The sequence below is a fragment of the Ammospiza caudacuta genome, chromosome 5 (genome assembly GCF_027887145.1).
Source record: "Ammospiza caudacuta isolate bAmmCau1 chromosome 5, bAmmCau1.pri, whole genome shotgun sequence".
Lineage (NCBI taxonomy): Eukaryota > Metazoa > Chordata > Aves > Passeriformes > Passerellidae > Ammospiza > Ammospiza caudacuta.
Genome location: NC_080597.1, coordinates 48,866,580 through 48,887,119, shown reverse-complemented (window position 1 = coordinate 48,887,119; position 20,540 = coordinate 48,866,580). Strand labels below are relative to the sequence as shown.

General features: G+C 36.6%; 1 protein-coding gene across 1 annotated transcript in view; it reads right to left on the bottom strand.

Moving 5' to 3' along the window:
* The window catches only part of ADAMTS20 (ADAM metallopeptidase with thrombospondin type 1 motif 20), an 83,970-nt gene that overhangs the window by 48,175 nt on the left and 15,255 nt on the right, over positions 1–20,540 (bottom strand). Inside the window, exons 4-11 of the mRNA XM_058804900.1 lie at positions 20,078–20,337; positions 11,000–11,083; positions 10,169–10,293; positions 9,334–9,374; positions 8,919–9,024; positions 7,692–7,838; positions 6,916–7,057; positions 5,532–5,636 (exon numbers count right to left, since the gene is read on the bottom strand). Of these exons, the coding sequence (XP_058660883.1) occupies positions 5,532–5,636; positions 6,916–7,057; positions 7,692–7,838; positions 8,919–9,024; positions 9,334–9,374; positions 10,169–10,293; positions 11,000–11,083; positions 20,078–20,337 (1,010 nt within the window). The remainder of the gene's footprint in view (positions 1–5,531; positions 5,637–6,915; positions 7,058–7,691; positions 7,839–8,918; positions 9,025–9,333; positions 9,375–10,168; positions 10,294–10,999; positions 11,084–20,077; positions 20,338–20,540) is intronic.

Sequence of the window (20,540 nt, the reverse complement as noted above, 5' to 3'; positions counted from 1 at the left end):
TCAAACACCCTCTGAGGCATCAAAGACTGCCCTCATCTGGAGACAAGACACTGGCCAGGACTGAATACACGGGGTCAGTGTTCATACATAATAGAGAGAATTCTTTATGTTAGAAGCCTTATGCAAACATAAAGATGCCTTCTTTATGTTTGCAGACTCAGGATTAGAGTGTCCATTAATTAGGTTTGTTGTCAGGAGGGATTCTGCTAGTTGTATTGAAAGGGAGTGGCTCATCCCATCTTTCCCTGCAGGAAATATACAGTATGGATCAGTCACTAGAGCAGGTTATATCAACTCAATTGCTTGTTATTTCTAAAGCCTAGGCTTTGCCTCTCTGCAAGACAAAACAGCCTCAAATTACCTTAAACTCAAGAACGATTTTGATAAATAAAGTCTCTGGCACATAAAACCTTTTAATAACCTCTGATACACAAAAGATTAAATAATAAAACAAGTATTAAACCTCCAATTTTTTACAATTAATTTAAATGTACATAAATGTACAATTTCTTGAGAGTTATTACAAATTTATTGCAGAAACTACCAAGAAACCAGTTTCACTGAACACACAAAAATTGTGTGTACTCTTTCTGAATATAGCTGACTGGCACAAAATTCAAATCTTGTGGTTTTATCACTGCTTAAAATAACTCCTCATTTTTTTTTTCCTTATTAGTATATGCTTTTGTTATATTGATACTTATGCTCACATGCTATCAAACATTTTGTTCTCAAAATAGGAATTTTTTACAGAAACAGGTTCTCTTTTCAGGCTTCTGCCTAAGTTCCTAATCAAACTTGATGATAAAATTGCTTGCCTGAATAATTCCTTGTCACACCAACTCTTGCATATAGACCATGCATCTATATCATGCATATCTTTTAATCTCTGTATGCCTTCCCCTAAGAATATGATCATTCCAATTGACTCTCAGACCCAAAGCAAATGCATAGAACTGTGTAAACAATTCAGTCAATTGGCCAGATCATCACTTAATGCTAAAACTAATGCTTTAACCTAAAACCAGAAAGCCACCATTATTTCACTGCATATGAATTCTCACTGGAGTGGTTACTGTTAGTCTGTATTATTTTTTTTCAAGATGGCCTTCAGGTACCTTTACATGCAAGCCTTCTAATACCTAATGTCAAATCCCTAGCAATCAATGGCAGACTTTCTACAGAGTCCATCCATAATAAGGAACATTAAGAACTTGCCTTTCCAAGAACTGTCCTTAGCATCTTACGAAATAATTTTTTTCTACTATAGGCTGAAGAGTCTAAATCTTCCTTTACAAAATGAACACTGCATTCTAATATAGACAGTGATCTAGCATTTAGGCTCTTTGTCCTTCCAGAAAAACATTTACAATAACTTGAAGGCAGATTTCAAGAAAAAAGTTTTTAAACAAAATTTTATAGCCTCAACAGTACAATTTTGATCCATAAAAATGCAAAGCATATGCTTACATCTGGGATTTTAATAGCTTATTCAACAAACTTGTCTCAGCTATTATTCAGCTGCATTCCTACAGAAGCAACATGATGAAGTCAAGGTCGAAAACTCCTGCACCAGAGAGGTTCCAGATGTTTCTCTGTCAATTCATTTGAATCGTTGCTTCACTGAGAATAGTATGATACACAGAGCTTTCATAAACTTAAATATAATTGCTAACAATTTTTTCTACATTCTTATGGCAAATATAGCATATGTGTCATGTAAAGGGGATATGACACATAATTCCAAACATACCAATTGCAGCAAGTGGCGAGGCTGCTCTAGTCAAGATCAACATTTGGTTTTCTGTCGAAAAACCTAGAAATGCTTCAAATTTGGAATCAATAAACCTATGGGTACCCAAACTTGTTTTTATTAATAATCTGCTTATAATAAGCACTTGGAGTCTTTCCTATGGATTAACCTATGACTAGATAAATTGCTTTTGATAGCTTTCAATTTATCTCTAACTAAACTTTTTAAATTTCCAGGAAAGCAATCTTGGAAGAAATTATTAAAGCATTACTTGACAGGCTATGCTTAACTTTGACTGAATGAAGGAGAGGGGTGGATGCATGCAGAACAGGACTAGAGCTCCTCTGAAATCAAGCACTTCCCACACAGCCCACCAAGATGAGAAGTGGGACCCTAAGGTACATAAAAGGAGCTAAACTAGAGTTAATAAAATGAGCATACAAAGCAGAAGAAATGGAGCTTCGAACTGAAGGTGTCACCACAGCATCTCAGGTCTTTATCTCAGACAAGTCTACATTTATTACTCAAATGACATTATCTACAAAATCCACACTATTTAAGTTTTTTCAATGTTTTCAACTTTTTCTTACAGAAAAATTGCATCATTTTTTCTCCCTTGAAACTTCTAATTTTCTGAAATTATAGCTCAAAGAAAAATATTTCACAGAAATCCCAGCTTACAGAAAAAAATTTATGGTTTGAGCCCATACTTTACTCTGTTCTTACAGTTCAAAAAATCTGCGGCTGCTTTCCAGATGGTGAACATATTCCCCTATCCCCAACTCTGATAAAATCCACATGATTTTTTTATACTTACTTTACATATATATACCTTGAAATTATTTATTCTTTTAGATTCAATATCTTCATGTATTACATTGTCGAAATAGTCATCAATGCTATGTCAAGCTATGCAACAATTCTTAATAATAATCAATTACTGGGTACTACCTACCAGTCAAGAACAGCAAATATAATTCAGAATTAGATGGGTATTTCTTTTACTGTTCAAAGCAATTCTTTGTTGCTCTGCATTCTCATTCTTAGTTATATCTGTATCCCTGTCTTTTATGCCAAAAGGACTAGGATGAAATCTTAACTTATTTGATTGCTATTCTGAATATTTTTAGATGCTATCTCAATATACATTACATATCTACAGTGAATAGAATTGATTAACATGTCTCTAAAACACAGAAAAGCACATTCTTTCCAATCCAACTGTTACTTGTACCATGTGAATTCCTTCTTGCTGTTAAAGAGATTTTTCCAAACTTCATGGACAGTTAGTTTTTTACAGTGTTCAAGTAGCAAACTGCCATTATGCAGAACACGGGGATATCCCCAGGACACTGAAAAGTTTAGGTCAGAATCATATAGCTACGTCCTACCTCCCCATTCCAATGCTCAAGGAATCAAAAGAATATGGGCATATTTCTATACTCCTCAGGAATCCAGGAAGGACCAGAGTGCAAACTTTTGGAGTGCCTCAAAAAAACAGTAATAAATGACTCATGCTTTACTGGGTATTTTTGCTGTTATTTTCATATCAATAAAGACTTTTTCTGAGAATGCCACTCCTGAAAGAGAGGTGTTTTCAACAATTTTTCTTCTTTGGAGGTGGGTTTTTTTTGACTCAGATATGCTTCACTAAATCCAACTGTTAGAGCAGTTCATAGAGCCAGATTCAATAATACAACATGTGATGTTTGAAATCTGAACTTAAAAAGTTGATACTAAAATAACAAATGCCTTAAATGGGTCTTTTCTGTATCCATCACAGCAATAATGTTGTAAATGCTAAAAATAAATCAATTTAGCTTGCTGGGAAATGTTAATTACAATTAACAGTCACCATCTCTTATGCCCATTAACATCAGTGGCAACTTGCAGTCTGAGCTTGAGAAGAACTGTCCCTTAGTCAGAAACAGATGACAATTTGTCAGATTAATTAACTGCTGTTCTTTCTTACATCTTTCAGAGGTAATGACCATAATTAGCTCTTTACTTCCTAGAGAAAAATGGTTCCACTGCACTAATTACATAAAAAAGGTTTTTGTATTCTTCTGTAAAAGAAGTCCTCTGATGTTGGCAAATTAGAGTCAATTTAACTGAAGGTGACAAATGAAGTTTACATAAAAGAAGAACTTCCTTTCTGATGAGTGACTGACTGAAAAATGGGTTAAACATTTTAACACCAACGGCATGCAGAGGCTACAATCAAGCAAAGCTTCCACTACAGCCTTCAAGTAACTTTTTCTGATCTTGCAGAACAGAAAGAAGCCATTTGAGAGAGTTTACCCACTACATTTGTTTTCCATTAAGGCACTATTTTCAAACTCCTCATTAATATTCTCTTACCAAACATAGAATCTCGTAAGATTAAAAGTTATTGGGGAAAAATTAGAAATAACTGAGTGAAATGTAGCTGCCTATTATACAAGGAAATTAAATGAGAGCTTTTAATAATTTTGAACATATAAAATTATTTTTAAAAAAATTAACATTGCTCCCACATTGCCCCCTGAAGCCGCCAAAGCACACTACTATATAAAAGCAGCTCAAGATAATAAACTACCCACACTTAAGATAATCATTGTCATACATTACCATGTAAAATCTCAAAAACATTTATTCTCACAATACCCTGACAAGTAAGAAAACACTTCTGTTTGCTGGTGGTGAAGTAAGACATGAAGAAGACAAATACTAGACCAGTAAAGAACTTAAGCACCTTATTTTTATTCACTTCCCAAACCACATACAAATCCAAAACTAATAGCTGCAAATCTTCGCTGGAAACTGGATACAACTAGCCTCTGCCATTGCTTGTGTTTCTATCAAGGTTCTGTAAGTGCCTTGACTATATCTAGTAATAAGATATTCATGACCCTTATGGACATCCCAAGGAAGGCTATATTGTCCAATTTTACAGATCAGGATCAGAATTCAAAGACTTGCAAATGAAGAAGCAGTGAGTAGCACCCTTATCACCAAAATCTCCTTACCAAATAAACAATGAGCAGAATATAGGAAACGCAGTTTCCACTTCTTTTTCTTTAATCTGTCAAAGCATTTAATCTGTACTTCAAGCAGCCAGGTAGTCTTACACATTGGGGGATAAATGAGAAGAGAGCTCCTGTTTCTAGCACTGAACAGACCCAAATATCCTGAGTTATGTTACAATAGGAAAGACAGAAAATGAACATGAGTTATGTGTGCTAAAGGCACTTCCTGGAGTGAGTGAAGAGCTATTGACACGTTTTCCTATTTGCTCTGAAACAGATACAGTGCAGATATAAATATCAGAGACTAGAATCCAAAGACTCCCTCTTTCAAAAAGCATACAACTGTACCTAAGTGACTCATACTTAATTTGTGCTGGTTCAATAAACAGCCTCTACAAGATGAACTGGGGGAAACACAGTTTAAGGATGTCATATTTCAGATAATTTTACTTTGGACACTACCAATCAGGAAAAAAACAACTTATGCATGAGCTGAACATTTCAAACAGAAGGAAAGATGTCAACTTTCCCCTGACTTCTTTCACCTATTTTAAAGAAGTGTGGCATCTGTAAACTTTCATAATTACTCTGAACAGACAAACTGTGGGTTTTTCTGTCACAAGATTACAGAACTAAGAGAAACTGCATGTAAAGTCAGGTAGACAATTTTCACACCATCAGTAGTCTATAAGCACAGTATTGCCACACAGCCACACACTTTCTTACCTACATCCAAAATTGCAAGTACTGAGAAACAAAACAAGGCTTACCATGCCTATACCACAAGCTGTTCCATCAGCCAAAGGCATGTGCTGAGTACGACAACCCTTGTGAACACCTTCTGTGCTTGTGCACCATAAGCGTTTGCATTGTTTCTAAAAAGAAAACCAGGTTACTTTTTTTGCACTGGCAATACCATTTTAGACATTAGCTGTGATTACTTTATTGTTTTATTGATTGTGTTAATTTTCTCACACCATGCAGGCTTAGGATTTGCTATTGTACTACCATGTTTTCACAGGTAAAGCCCTACAGAACCAAAATAGATTTTGCTTAAGACCAAGCAGGAATGTGGAATTTCTGAAATTGATCCCATCAGATTAACAGATAACTTCATTTTCTACTTCAGCAGAAAATTTATTTAAAAGTGTAAGAGGTTATGGGTAATACCACACACAACAGTTTCCACTGAATCCCCCAGAAGAAGACCCTAAGTGAATTTAACAGGAATTAAATGTACTGTCTAGAAAATGAGGCAGAAAGCCTCATTTTCAAATTGCTAAAAACTCTTAATAGACAAATAACCCTTACGGATTAAACAAATTTATAAATCAGTTTTCAGTAACACCATCTTCAGGTGTTTGAAATCCTCTTTTCCTCTCCTTTAATATTCTCACAAAGCCTGACCCCTCTTATACAACATTTTACCTCACCAAAAAGCTCCACTTAATTCAGTTTGAATTTGAGCTTAAATGCTCTTCTTTAAACAGCTCCAACAAGACATACAATGCTGGTAGAGGAATTTTACAAGTTGCTCCAAAATCTAACTCTACCTGAAATCTTGTCAGCAGTGAATAAAGTGTTATAATTGTGTTTACATTGCAACATTAAGTTTTCAAGATACATCTTAAGTTTCAGTACTAATCTGTTTGAGTTTTCTCTCAGTTTTGTATACAAAACTGTGAGGCATGAAAATATTTTTGGACTCTGACAAAGTAGAGGGAATCTACAATTTGGAACAAACATTTAGAAGAAATGTTTGAGATAGTCTATTTTTAAGCTGTAAGTTTCTAAAAAGCATTAAAAGAAGCAGAGAAGCAAGACCTGCTAATGTAAGATATTATGAAAACATTTGCAGGAAGTGCTGAAATAAATCCCTTTAAGTTGTTGCAGGAAACTTTAGCATATGCAGCTTTAGATATTTTAAAAGAATTGTCACATTCATAGATATGGAAATCAAAATGAATTAAACCTATTTTCTATTGCAATAGATTTCTCACATGTGAAATTGCAATGCTGTATACTGAACTCTTCCACTTCAAAACAATATAACCTGAAATTTTACTTATTTCAGGATAAAATCATTCCAAAACTAGTACTTTTCAGTAATTTTTTAGCCTAGATTAAGCATAACTTTGCCTGGTTTTCACTCACCATGTAAGGGCATACTTGTGACCCAATACCAAAAGTAAGCTCACACTGCTTGTTGACATCATACATTGACCCAGGCAGCTGAGAGGAGAGATGGTATGTTTCTCCACTAGGTTTGTCTAGGAGGCACTCACCATAACCAGTACTGTTGTAAAACAGAAACAAAATGTGAATAAATCACTCAACTCATTGGGAACCTTCTCACTATTCACACAACATTTTACACACACATATCTCAGTGGAGTCATGTGTTTGCATGCTTACTTGCCTGTATAATGACTTTAATTGAATTAATGAATAAAGAAATGTACCAGATCACTTGATTTTCCTATTTTGTATTTTGCATTTAGATCCACCAAAAAAAAATTAAGTGGGTTTTTTTCTCATTTTTTAAAAAAAGAAAAAATGGTACTACCTAAATTATACCCATCACTTATTTTCAACATAAAAACTATAGAAAATAAAGGGTGCCTATTCTAACTTACTAAAATAATCTTAAAGGTATTTTCAATCAAAAATACCACTACATTAAAAAAATTTCTAAGCTTTATATGTTCAGTGCAACTTTAATGGTTATAATTCACAAAAAAAGTTAAATACATGTATTTTTCTGGAGGACTGAGGCCCTGCAAGTCAGTGGTTAAACCAAAGAACAGTGCAAAAACTATATTTAAGCAATACCTTTAAAATATTTCTCAGAAATAAATGAAATTGGTAAGGCAAAAAAAAAACAAACCAAAAAACTCCACTCCAAACCATAGCATTATATTGATACTTACTCAAGAAATTCAGTGATGTGTTTTTGACTGCATTTTGACCAGGTCCATGGACTTGTATGATAATTTAAAGTTGGAGCCATCACATGATATTGGTGTTTAAGTCCAGCTTCTTTACATTTAAAACTATCATCATGAGGCACATTAAACCTAAAAAGCAAAAGAGATAAACTCCAAAACAAATTCAGCAATAATTAACTGAAACTTTCTTTGCTGCAGCAGCAAATGCTTGAATTCTGAGTTTGAGAATGCCTTAAAATTTACTGGGACTTAATGCATCTATCTGACCTTTTGGCAATATCTTTAAAATTACTTACATAATTATCCCCTTATCCAAATGCTCCTAGTTGTATAGTGGTGGGTACAGGAAGAATTGTACAAGTAACATATTTTTTTAGCTTACCAGAAAAATTCCAGTGTTTTAGGAGTGCAACACTATAAAGGAACAACCCATGTCCTCAACTGAATATACAGGCCATGGCTGGTCTGTTCACAACATGCAACCCAACACTCACATCATAACGAACTACTCAGAAACAAAAACTGCAGAGCACATCAATATCATACTCAATGCAACTAACATCTTACATTACTATCTCAGTTCAAGTACCAAGACAAATAGCATGTGTCTAAGTGGACTTGCAGGCACAAGAAAATGAACAAGCTAGCTACTGAGCTCTGTACGGTCGTCGTTACCTACACTGCAGCATGCTCATGGAGCTAGAGTATAGCACCTTTCTGCCATCACTGATGAGGTATGCTTCATAAAATAAAATGCTGTCATCTCCTCTTATTTTTCAGTGTAAAGTATTTCTCTTTGTGTTACTCTACTGTACTCTGAAAGGATCAAACACAAGGAAGAATATTTCTGTGTTATATTAACAATTGTCTTTTCTTAAAGGTAAATTCCTAACAGAGCTAGAATACACTTAGATTTAACAGGACTGTGTTGTACTACCTAGGGTATGCCCCAGTGTCTCAACCAATTCATATGACAAAAGGACAGAATTAATCTTTTGGACAGTTTTCCCTAGAATTCAGGATACCAACCAAGTTAGAAAACTCACAATTTCTTAACCAGGCTCACTGCAAGAGGCAAAAATAATGACTCTTCTGAAAGGCCACATCAAACTGCACCCTCTTAGAAATGCAAAGCCCACTCCTGAAAATTGGTCACATTAAAAAGGAAATTAAACAAAAACAATTACCTGCCAAGAAATAGGTACTTACACATGTCCAAGCTCATGTGCTATAGTAAAAGCAGCACTCAATCCATTTTCTTCACTTACAGAACAACTGCGCAGTGGGTCGCACATTGTACCTAGCTCTGCTAAACCTGCAAAATTGAATCCTTGTATAAAAGCTTAAGGGAATGAATTGTCACATATTGCCATGCATTACAGTGAATGCTATGGCACTCAAGTCAAAAGCTGTGCCTCAAGTATGCAGCAAATTTACACAAAACAAACAACCACCTGGCACCAAAGTACATGCCAGGAGAGAATAGCAATAAGAAATGGGAAACCATTATTTTTGTCTGTGTGGTTTAAATTTTGTATCTATTTTCTGACTATTCCTAAACCAATATTGACACTGATATTCTTATGTATGTAAAACCATACTGATGAAAAAGAGAGTAACTCACCAAGAGTATCACACTTCTCTCTAGCTCTGCAGATATCTTCCCTTGAAAGAAAATATTTATTACAAATCATTAGAGTATATAAAAGAATATTTGAAAAGTATTTCACTGTTGCTACACTAGTTACAGCAATTGCAAATCTGATTCTCATTCTTTAATGTTACAGGCCATTCAAACCATTTGAATTCTAGTGAAAGAAGTGATTTAAATTCACCAGACTAAGTCCACAGTGATGCCTTTTATCTAGCATGCAAAGAATAAAAAATTATCATGTTCTTTCTCTAGAATGCAGAAGGTAGCTTAAGTATGAAATGATGCTGAAAAACATGCAAATTGCAGTATACTTGAAACCTTACTGAAGGAAAAATCAGTGAAAAAGAGACTATTCCAATGAATGAACATCAGAACCATCACTGAGGTGACTGGTGTACGGGCAGAAAACATACTAATATTTATATGCTTTCCATTTTAAGCTTTTCATAGCTCTGATCAGGCTATCAGGAGCTGTCTGTCACTGCATCCTTCAGCTGACTCTAACACTCCTCCCCTATCACATGTATGTACCAAAACTAGAGATTTAACTTCCTTGCAACACTTGCAGGTCTAATTAATTTCTATAATCTTTAATGGAAGGATAATCAGATGCTTATCTATCAATATAGCAATGTCAGAGTAATTGCTCACATATTGATAATCAGTGTTTTGGAAGGGCAAGATACTGTTATTCACTTATCTATGAATAATGTCAGTGGAATGGTTGAAAGATTATATTGTAAAAACAAAACTGAAGCATTTGTCTCACCTAGGTGGGTAATTGTGGCTGCTTTAGATACTGTACCTTGTGATGAGAACAGCAGTATCGTGATGAGAAGGGTGAGTATCATCCAAAGTGTTTTGTGCTTGCTGCCATAAGCAAAAATTACGCAGAGTGGTAGCTGCATTAAAAGTGATAGCTGGTCCTTCCTAAGCAAGAAATGGCCAAAAACATCAAATAAGGCCTTCAATATTCATGCACTTGCACTTACTGCACTGTCATTTGTGCTGCTAATCTACAAAGTAATGACTTGTGCATGGAAGAAAGTCAGCAGGACTCGACATAAGAATTCCCTCAGCACATTTTTTGAAGGGCCAGATCTGAATTCATCTACAAGTCATCAGTCATAAGAACCCATTATCCTAAACAATGTATGTGAGCATTTACCATGTGTTCAATATTAGCAAATATAGTGACAAAACATTTATAATAAATAAATATAAATCCACATATTTGAAAAGCAAGTACTTCTTACAATCTTAAAATACTACAGCTGTTAGGGCTGAAAGCCTTCCATCGAAACCCTCTATAAAAAGTACTATTTTCCTGTCATGTTTCCATGAGCACAACCACACTTCAGGTAGTTCTGCCATAAGCTTTCATATACTATCTGGTTTATGTCAGTATAGGTTAAATGAACTTACTAATACAGACAGGAAAATAGAGGCATTAAATACAGGCCTTGAAGTTAACATTGCATTTGACATATTGTTTCCTATTTTAAAACAACATTATGTAGTTAAAAAAATATTTTATATTTAAACTACAAAAGAAAAACTTTGTAATTACAATGTAAGTTCATGCATTTTGTTTCTAATATAAGAAAGAAATCTTTTAAATATTTATTTTTCTTACCTGTTCATTGTGAATTACAACTAATTTGACAATAACTATATTTATAAGATTTCCAATACTTGAATCTTTATAAATAGCTGCAACCTAAAGAGAAAAAAAGATTAGAGTATTAAACTCACCTGGTAAACTATCTCTTTTAATGAAACAAACAAATCACCCAAGCAAACCAAGCCACTACACAACAGGTATCTCATTCATCCAACTGTACCTTCTACCCAAGGACACGGTGACAAAAAAAATAAGACACGGTGACAAAAAAAATAATATCCAAATAGCTTCACTATAGTCATTTCCAAACAGACAGACAACATGTTGAAATGATAATGTAAAAAGTACACTTATATAGTTTATGGATAAAATATCAAAGAAAGGAAAAAAGTACTGTTACTGTGACTGTGAGGCATAAGCTGCTTTATATGGATGATTTGCAGAATCAATGGAAATATTAGAGAGCCTTAAAAAGCAACTTGGAACAAATAAGGTTTTATCTTGCTCTTAATGGAAGCTAAACTGAGCTGTAAAACTGTATAAAAAATAAACATGACATATACAAAGGTATCTTTCTGCATTCATAAAATTTGTATTTATATACCCAACAGGAATTTTTATACATACTCTTGCAGACAGATAGTAAAATTCATGAGTCAATTCCATGCAACTTTCAAAGTGAACTACTTTGAAAGTTATTTTTCATAAAAACAGTATAAAAAATTTATGCACTCCAAGTAACAGCTTCAGATACTTCATCCATGTGAATTCTGGCTTAAAGCAGTAGTCGAATGACAGCCTTATGTAAACAAGAGTTGCCACCAAACACAGAAGTACTGGCTTTCCTCCCTTCAAGCTTGTGCTAAGGCTGCAAGGCTCCAAAGTGATCAAGGAACTGATACAACTGCAAATTTTTGGGGTTTTTTTAATCACATTATACTGGTCAATATGCTCTCATTTCTTGTGCTGTCTCCAACACAAGTGCTGACAGAGGGAAAGGGGAAGAAGAACAGACTTCTTTCAGAAGTCTTTTGAGCCACTTGAACTGGCTCAAATCGCTTGTGAAACCACAGCCTTGCAGTGTATAAATTCTATTTACCTGAGGTCAAGTAATACTGCTAAAACTTAGAACTGGGGCTCCCAACTCATGCCCTACCTTTCTCTAAACTGGAGACAACACAATATGCAGTACTGTCCTTCATTCCTTTGTTGACAAGCAAGCTGGAAGTAGAGGATTCAATAAGAGTAGGGGCTTCAGAACCCATGTGGAGAACATATTTCAGAGTAATACAGCTATTGTTTGCTTCTTTCCATACAGAATCCTTTCTTGGTAACTAACCAGCAAGTAGTCAATTACTCTTAGGTGGGAATAAGGAACATCTCTCAAATACTCACAAAAGTGCTGAATCCATTGGGCATGGACAAACTCAGAAGCCTTTACAAAAGGTATCTGAAATGCTCAAGCAAAACTTAGGCAGAATTGAGGGGAATAAACTATCATTTTTCTAATATCAAAATTACTTAACCACAATCAAGCTCATAATGTATTCTTCTACTTTGAAATCCACTTTGATCAACTTAGAAAGGATATTTCTGGACCTTTATCCTCTCCACAGTCAAAGTATACTCCTATAGGAACGCTGTTTTACAATAACACAATTATCACATCCATCTCAACTCATGTAACCTATAGGGAGCAAATTCCTATAGGTTTGCTCCCTATAGGTTACATGAGTTGAGATGGATGTGATGGTCAATTGAGAAGGAGAAGGGATGAACTGTTCTGTAGACATGACTATCTAGACATATGTATTTAAACATACATTTTCATACAAGACATGAAGAACAGCTATTTAATTTCTTCATCCCTTTACTATGGAAAGAGACAAGATGTTTAATTTTCAGATGTATGAGGCTAAGGCAGATTAATTCCAGCCCAGCTCTTTCAAGTTTTACTTTTCTTCAGCAAAGAAGAAACAGAATATGGGTTCATATGGCATTCTAAAATCATGTCAGAGAGGAATCTGAGATGAGACCTGTGAGGATCTTCGGCATATTCCAAGAATTGGAAGACACTCGTTCCAAGGATTTATTCTAATACCATTTAAGCTGTTATAAGAGGCACTTACAACTGAGAATTTGTTACAGTATAAACTTATACAAGAAGATTACATGTGTATAGCACTAACACAGACTTTTTTCACTGGACATGGTTGTTGCACTTGTCCTTGTAGACCTTCATGGATTCACACAGGCCCACTCCTCAAGCCTCTCCAGAAGGCATCCCTTCCCTCAAGCAACTCAACCGAATAACTGAACTTGGTGTCACCTGAAAACTTGCTGAGGGTGCACAAAATTACACTGCCAGTGTTATTGATGAAGATATTAAAAAGTGTTAGTTCCAATATGGACCCTTGAGGGACACCACTCATTACTGGTTTCTGTTTGGAAATTGAGCCATTGATGATACCTCTTTGGAGTGGCCATCCAGGCAATTCCTTATCCATCTAACAGTCCATGCATCAAATCCACATCTTTCCAATTTACTGGACAGATTGCAGTGGGGGGCTGTATCAAAGGCTTTACAGATGACCAGGCAGAGTTCTTCCCTTGCCCCTGGTACAGTTACTCCATCACAGAATGCCACTAAATTAGTCAGAAACATATCTTAATTAACTTGTAAATCAGTCTTGCTAGTGTCTGGTTTTGGAACAGAAAGCTCGAAGCTCAGGAACCAGATGCATTTCACTGGCTGTCAAGTAAAGAGCATGCAGGTCATCTGAGGTAGTGACACAATCAACAAAAACCAACACATGACTTGTCCAGTACTCTAAGACTATATATATCAGGTAGAATAGGCAAAGGGATTGAGAACTGAATGGGAGAGTTAACTAGGTTCAGCCAACACCAAACAATGCCTGCATGCCTAAACTGTGACTTTCAACCTTCAGTGCAAAATTAGCCTTAAGTTTCCCAAATGCCTCCTCTGCTATAGTAGAGATAATTTCTGCTCCTGGGTGATTAGAATGATCCAGGCAAGGAGTTAAGGCTGGAGACTTCTTGTAACTAAAACTTAGCAGTTCTTGTTCATCATTGTAGTAGTACTTATACCGTAGTTGATGGATGCTCCCTCATATACATTAATAGTTCTTTGAAAAAAATCTTTTACTGCTGTGCAAGTGCTTTCTGTCAAGGTTATCCTGCTGACAAAATCTGGAAACATAGAGGAGGCAAAGAAACCAACACAAAACACAGAGACAAGAGTGCTCCATCCTGCCTGTTGACCCAATGTCCATTTAAAATAATTGAGCAAGAGTATATCTTCAAAACACAAAACTAGTTACTCATACCTCAGAGGAGCTGCATTAGACTGAGTAAGTATATGAGAGAAAAATATCTCATTGCATGCCTGAAGACAATCTGTTGCAGGACTTTCAACACTATATCTATGCACCATCTGAATTATGTACTGGTTATCTCTCTGCAGAATAGCTGAGGACTGGAATAATGTCATGTAGATGCCAGAGGTCTGCAGTTCCTGCCAAAATGTGAAAAACACCTGTTTCCATTATGAGAGAAAGTAAGTTCATGCTAAAGATAAAATAACACTGCTCTCATTAATCCTATGTTTGAGTCAAAACTATGGATCCTTTGCCGCATGATCATGACCTCCAAACATTTAGTTATTACTACTGCTTTCAAAAGATCAAGAGCAAGACTGTATGTTGATAACAAGATGCTCTTACCAGCAAAGTTCAGTATGCATTCTCAGCACGGTCGAACAACTGTGAAAAGTCCTGAAAACTGATAACCACAAATCAAACTTGAAGATAGGTTACCTAAGGAACTAGGCAGACTAAAATAATCCACTGAGACTTGAAATTTTACAGTGATGCAGGAAACTATCAAAGATCTGGAATATAATATCCTTATTTTTGGTGAAAAAAAAATAAGATGTAAGTAGTCCCTGCTCATGTATTCTAAGGATACTCCTCTCAGTCATCTCTTATTGGAGGCATTCCTGAAAAGAGATGATGAAATGGGATAGGAATTTAATAGAATATACCATTTCTTTACAATTTCCAGATCCCCTTGGTTTACAGTGATCTAAATCCAGGCTTCAGAGAAGTAGGAGGTAGTAGCCAAGATAAAGTGAAATTAGTTTCAAAAGATTTTTCAAACTCTTAAAACCAGCCTTCACCAACCAGAATACAACAAAGAATGGGGAAAATATAAATTAAACTAGTTACGCTTTAGTGGAAGGATCACAGCTTTTATTTTCAAGAAAGTGTGAAAGATTAAGTCAGACAGCTGTGGCTGCCAGTTTATTGGAAGCATCTTGGTCACACAGTTTAGTTTCTCTTGAAAATCCTGCTTCAACTGTCCATGAAAGTGTGACTGAATAGAGGCAAAATGCCCTATTTAGAAAAGGTGCTGATAAGCAAGTACCCCTAGAGGCTGGAAGGTAAGGTAAATGATATACCCAAATCCAATTGGATACATCTTGCTTAGCTCTTTTTTCCTTCCTTTTTTCACTCCTAACATTGTATCACAAGACCTCTTTTTCTTTCCTCTTGTCTGGTACACACAAGCATGGTACCAAGAAAATACAAACATTCATATCCCCTGAAAGAAACACAGCATCACTTCATAGCCTGTATGTCTTTTGTAGGCTCCAGAATCTTCTATGTATCACTGTAGTGATGAAAGCATGTAAGATATCCAGGATCTGGGAGATTTCTCCTTCACATTTTCCAGTGTCATATTGATTCTATCATATACTTTGTAAGACCCAAAAATTGTCTGAAGTCATGAGATATATGAGCAGCTACTGCTTCAGAGAAAGAACCATGTTATTTCTGTTGGTGCTACTCCTCTATTCAGTGGCATGCATATTTCTGTACAAAACTGGCTTCCACAAGTAGATCCTAATGGCAGCAAAGACTTCTCATGCAAACTTGCACAAGTATACCCATGCCTCAGACTTCCCAATTTTTTCCCCTGTAAGTTTTAGTTCATCTACTGCCCCCTCACCCAAGTCTTGTTCAAGCTACTATCCGCTCAGTTAACCAAGTAGAGGTTCTACATGTCACCTCATGGAGTGCTTTAGTGGAGGCAAAAGGAAAGAATACATACCTGCATTTTAAAGCCTGAGTTGCCTTTTGTGTTGATTTTGGCTAGGGTAGAAATATTGTCTTCATACTAGCTGGTATAGGGCTATGTTTTGGATTTGTGCTGACCACAGGGTTGATAATACCGAGATGTTTTTATTATTGCTGAGCAGAGCTTACACAGAGCCAAGGCCTTTCCTGCTTTTCTTACTGCCACACTGGGAAGGAGACTGGGGGTGCCTGGGGGGCTGGGAGGAGACAGCCAGGACAGGTGACCCAAACTGGCCACAAGGAGGTCCCAGACCAGGTGCCATCATGCTCAGTGTATGTGCTGGGGGGAAGGAGGAGGAAGGGGGGACATTTGGAGTGATGGAGTTTGTCTTCCCCAGTAACCATTACATGTGATGGGGCCCTGGTCTCCTGGAGATGGCTGAACATCGGCCTCCCCATAGGAAGCACTGAATAAATTCTTTGCCTTCCCTATTAAACTGTCTTTATCTCAACCCACGAGTTTCTAGCTTTTACCCTTCTGATTCTCTCCCTGATCCTGTTGGCGGGGGAGTGAGCAAGTGATTGTGTGGGGCTTAGTTGCCAGCTGGGGACACCCCATCAGGAATGCCTGTGTTCTGTCTCACCTCTAACTGTAACTGAGATGGGTGCAAAGATAGAGCTTTAATGTTGCAGTAAGTCAGAAGATGGTAACAGTCATGATCATCACCATCTACAACTGTAATGCCATCATGTACAACACAATGTCAATGCATTTTCCTTTCAGAATCTAAAAGAAATGACCTTCAAAGATCATTTCAGAAGACACAGCCATTGACAGGCTTCTCTAGCTGTTAGAAGCTACTCAGAGAAACACTGAGCTGCTTGGCAAGATTGTCCCCTTATACTCGTCATTCCGATTCTTATATGAGATGGGTCCCAAGCAGTTTAAAGGAAGGCCTTTATCATAATTGGACAATACCAAGACTTCACCTTAGGAACACCTCTTGATCTACTGAAGAGAAATTCATAAAGTCTAATTATTGAACCAACAACAACAACCACCACCTAGACAAAAATTGTAGTAAATAATACTAACAGCAGTGAAATGTAAAGACGGGCAAGTATGTGCCTGCCCACATATTGCAAAATAAAATCACTTAGGAAAAGACCCTTAAAATTATTGAGTTTAACCAAACACTGCCAAGTCCACTATGAAAATCTACCACTAAGTACCACATCTGCACATCTTTTACTTACCTCCAGGGATGGTGACTACCCTGCTTCCCAGGGCAGCCTGTTACAATGCTTCACAACCCTCTCCATCACATAATTTTTTCTAAACCTTACTGGTGCAGCTTGAAACCATTTTCTCTGGTCCTTCACTTGTTACTTGGGAGACAACACTGTTCCCCAACTCAATACAATCTCCTGACAGGTAGTCGTACACAATGGTAAGGTTCCCCTGAGTGTAATTTTTTCCAGGTTAATGCCTCCAGCTCCCTCAGCCACTCCTCATATGACTTGTGCTCCAGACTGTCCATCAGCCTTATTGCCTTTCTCTGGCCATGCTCCAGGCACCTCAATGTCCTGGAGTGAAGGGCCCAGAACTGGACACAGCACTCAAGGTGCAGCCTCACCAGTGCTGAGCACAATCACTGCCTTGGTGCTGCTGGCCACACTATTTCTCATGCAAGGATGCCATTGGCCTTCTTGGCTACCTGGCACACTAACACCTCTGTATTAGTTGGTCAACCTCGAGATGTAGTGAGGTATCATTATGACGTTTCATATACAGGCATCCTGGAGACACAATTAAAGGACAGTCACAACTAAAGAATAGTTGGCTTTTATACCTCCACAGATACCCATAAGTCAAGATAAGTAAGAAGGCCAGCTCAGAGAATTTATATGAATGATACTTTGAAAATTGTTTCCCGCTATGCCTATTTATTGGTGAATAAATACCTGTAAGTTTTCTGTGCTGTTTAGGTGGCCTGGAAAGGCCCAGGGATGGCCTTGAAGAGCCGACGCTTCAAAAGACGAGAAGAGACTTTTGATCTTTTCTCGGTCTCGGTGTTTATTAATTGTTTATCTAAAAGATTTTCTTTCAGCCCGACAGAGGTCTGCACAGCAAGTCAGCCATGAGCACACTGCGAGCCCCCGGGGTGGTCACTTATCTTTATACCTGAAGTTACGTATACAATGTTTATAATTTTTCCCCAATACCTTCTACCCTTATTAACCGGTGCACTTTTAGTAATAACCAATCCCAAAGTGCCAACATCACCACAGAAGATGGAGGCCAAGAAGAAGAAGAAGAAGGACAGGACACGCCCCAATTCCTCCATCTTACTTCTTTAGACCCCCCTGTACAGAAATCCTAAACCCTGTGTTTTACACTCTAATTAACTTATCCCTTCATTCACCCAGTGAAACCCTCCCAGTCCTCATACAGGTGTCATCTCCTGTGTAGGATCAAAGTCCAGCCACCAGACACTTCTGGCAACATTCCAGGACTCCCGAGCCCCCCAAGGGTATTCTCGGCCACTCTGCACCTCCATCCTGAGGTGCTGAGATCCCACAAATACCCACTTTCATTTTAATCATGCCAAATGCACAAGATCATGGGGTTTTTTTATATACACAGAAGAAACATAATAAGGTATATCCTTGGCTTGTGCCAAGAAAAATATGCCTTGTGCTGGCCTTCTAGATTTTACTGCATAAGAGATAAGAAGCACTAAACATTCCTGTAGCTTTAATACTATAATATTAATGCAATGATATATGATTATAGACGCAAAAGAACTTTCAGTATGGATTTTTTTTTTGGGTAATACATGAACTTTAGTACCTTCACACCACTAAAAGTAGAAAAATTCAGAAGACTTACAATAACATATGCTAATCTCCCTTAAAACATTATTTTTCTTATAAACTAATTAAAAGAAACTCCATGTTCTCAATTTACATACCTACATCATCTGTGTAATAGATGGCAGCAGCTCTAGTGTCATCAGCTGGAGATGTGGATATTAGCGAGCAGAATTCAGCTCAGCTCTCTAAGTGCCTACATCCCAGCACCACTTCACACACCATAGGTTATCAGAATGCACAACTGGCAGATGCAACACGTTTTACTTGTTTTACAGGAGACTTGCATAGGTTGGTGAAGCAGCAGCTGAGGCCACATCAGATGTCCTACAACATCCTAAATGGCATTGGGCATTTCTATGAAGCAAGTTAATTAATCATGGTAAAACTACAGTGCTATTCTGTTCATCCAAAGTAGATGTCTGTAACTGGTCAAGTTAAAAGCCATCAAAAAGCAGATGTCTCTATAGATACTTATGTGATAGGTGTTTTAATTTGCTACCCCCAAGCTAGATGTAGTTTCATATAAATTAAGCTTCCTGAATAGATGTAAGGACAGAAATCTATGAATAATTACAATGCAGAATATGTTAGCATGCCTTTTCCTAACAGATTATTCAAGTGATGTCAAGGTAAAACTTTTGATTTTAGAGTTTACTGTACTATATTCTGAATAATTTTTGGTTCAAGAAAGAATTTACCACATAAAGATCACAAATAAATTATACCAACTCTAAGTCTGACCCATAGTAATCTGAAGTTTCTTGAAAAATTGAAAAACTAGGATTACTATAACCAAGCTTTTTTTTTCACAATGCCATTTAATATCTGTCTGCTGTAATTAATATGTATTTTTCACACCCTGAAACTTAAGAATTCTTCTAAAGCAAGAGAAAATCAGGAAATGGATCTCATAATTTCACGTACACATGGTATACTGCATTAAACTGAAAAGATCCATAACCTTAAATTTTGACCCATCTTTTTTATTTATGTTTATGTAAACTCTTTTTATTAAACAGAATTTGATCAAACCAGAAGACAGGAAAGTTGCAGAAAAGAAAACAACAGAACAGAAATAATTAAAATTCCTAATGCTTAAGAACTTACTTACTATTGACATCAGAGTTAGTACATAGTGCTGTAAATTCTGCCCATGGTGACGAACCATTTTGGTGTCAGCTGTGACCATCACTTCTACATATCTTGGATAGGAAAGAAAACGTTTCTTCCTGGAATGTGGATTGCCACCATCCTCTACGGAGATGTTATTTAAAGCATACTCTGAACTGAGAGACTTCTGTAAAATGCTGCTCTTTTCATCTAAACTGCTGAAGGTTGGATGTAATAAAGTGCTCTTCTGCAACTCTTTCTCTGTAAAATAAAAAGATTTATTGTTGAATGCAGTTGCTAAATACAAAGGCAAAAGGCTGCCCAAAATAGAAAAATTTATATTTATGATCTTATTTCCAAGAGAAACCGTGGAACCATTAAAAAAACCCCAAAACCACAAAAGACTGTAATAGGAACACCAAATGAGATGTCTTGAATATTTTTATATAGTTCTATCATAAATG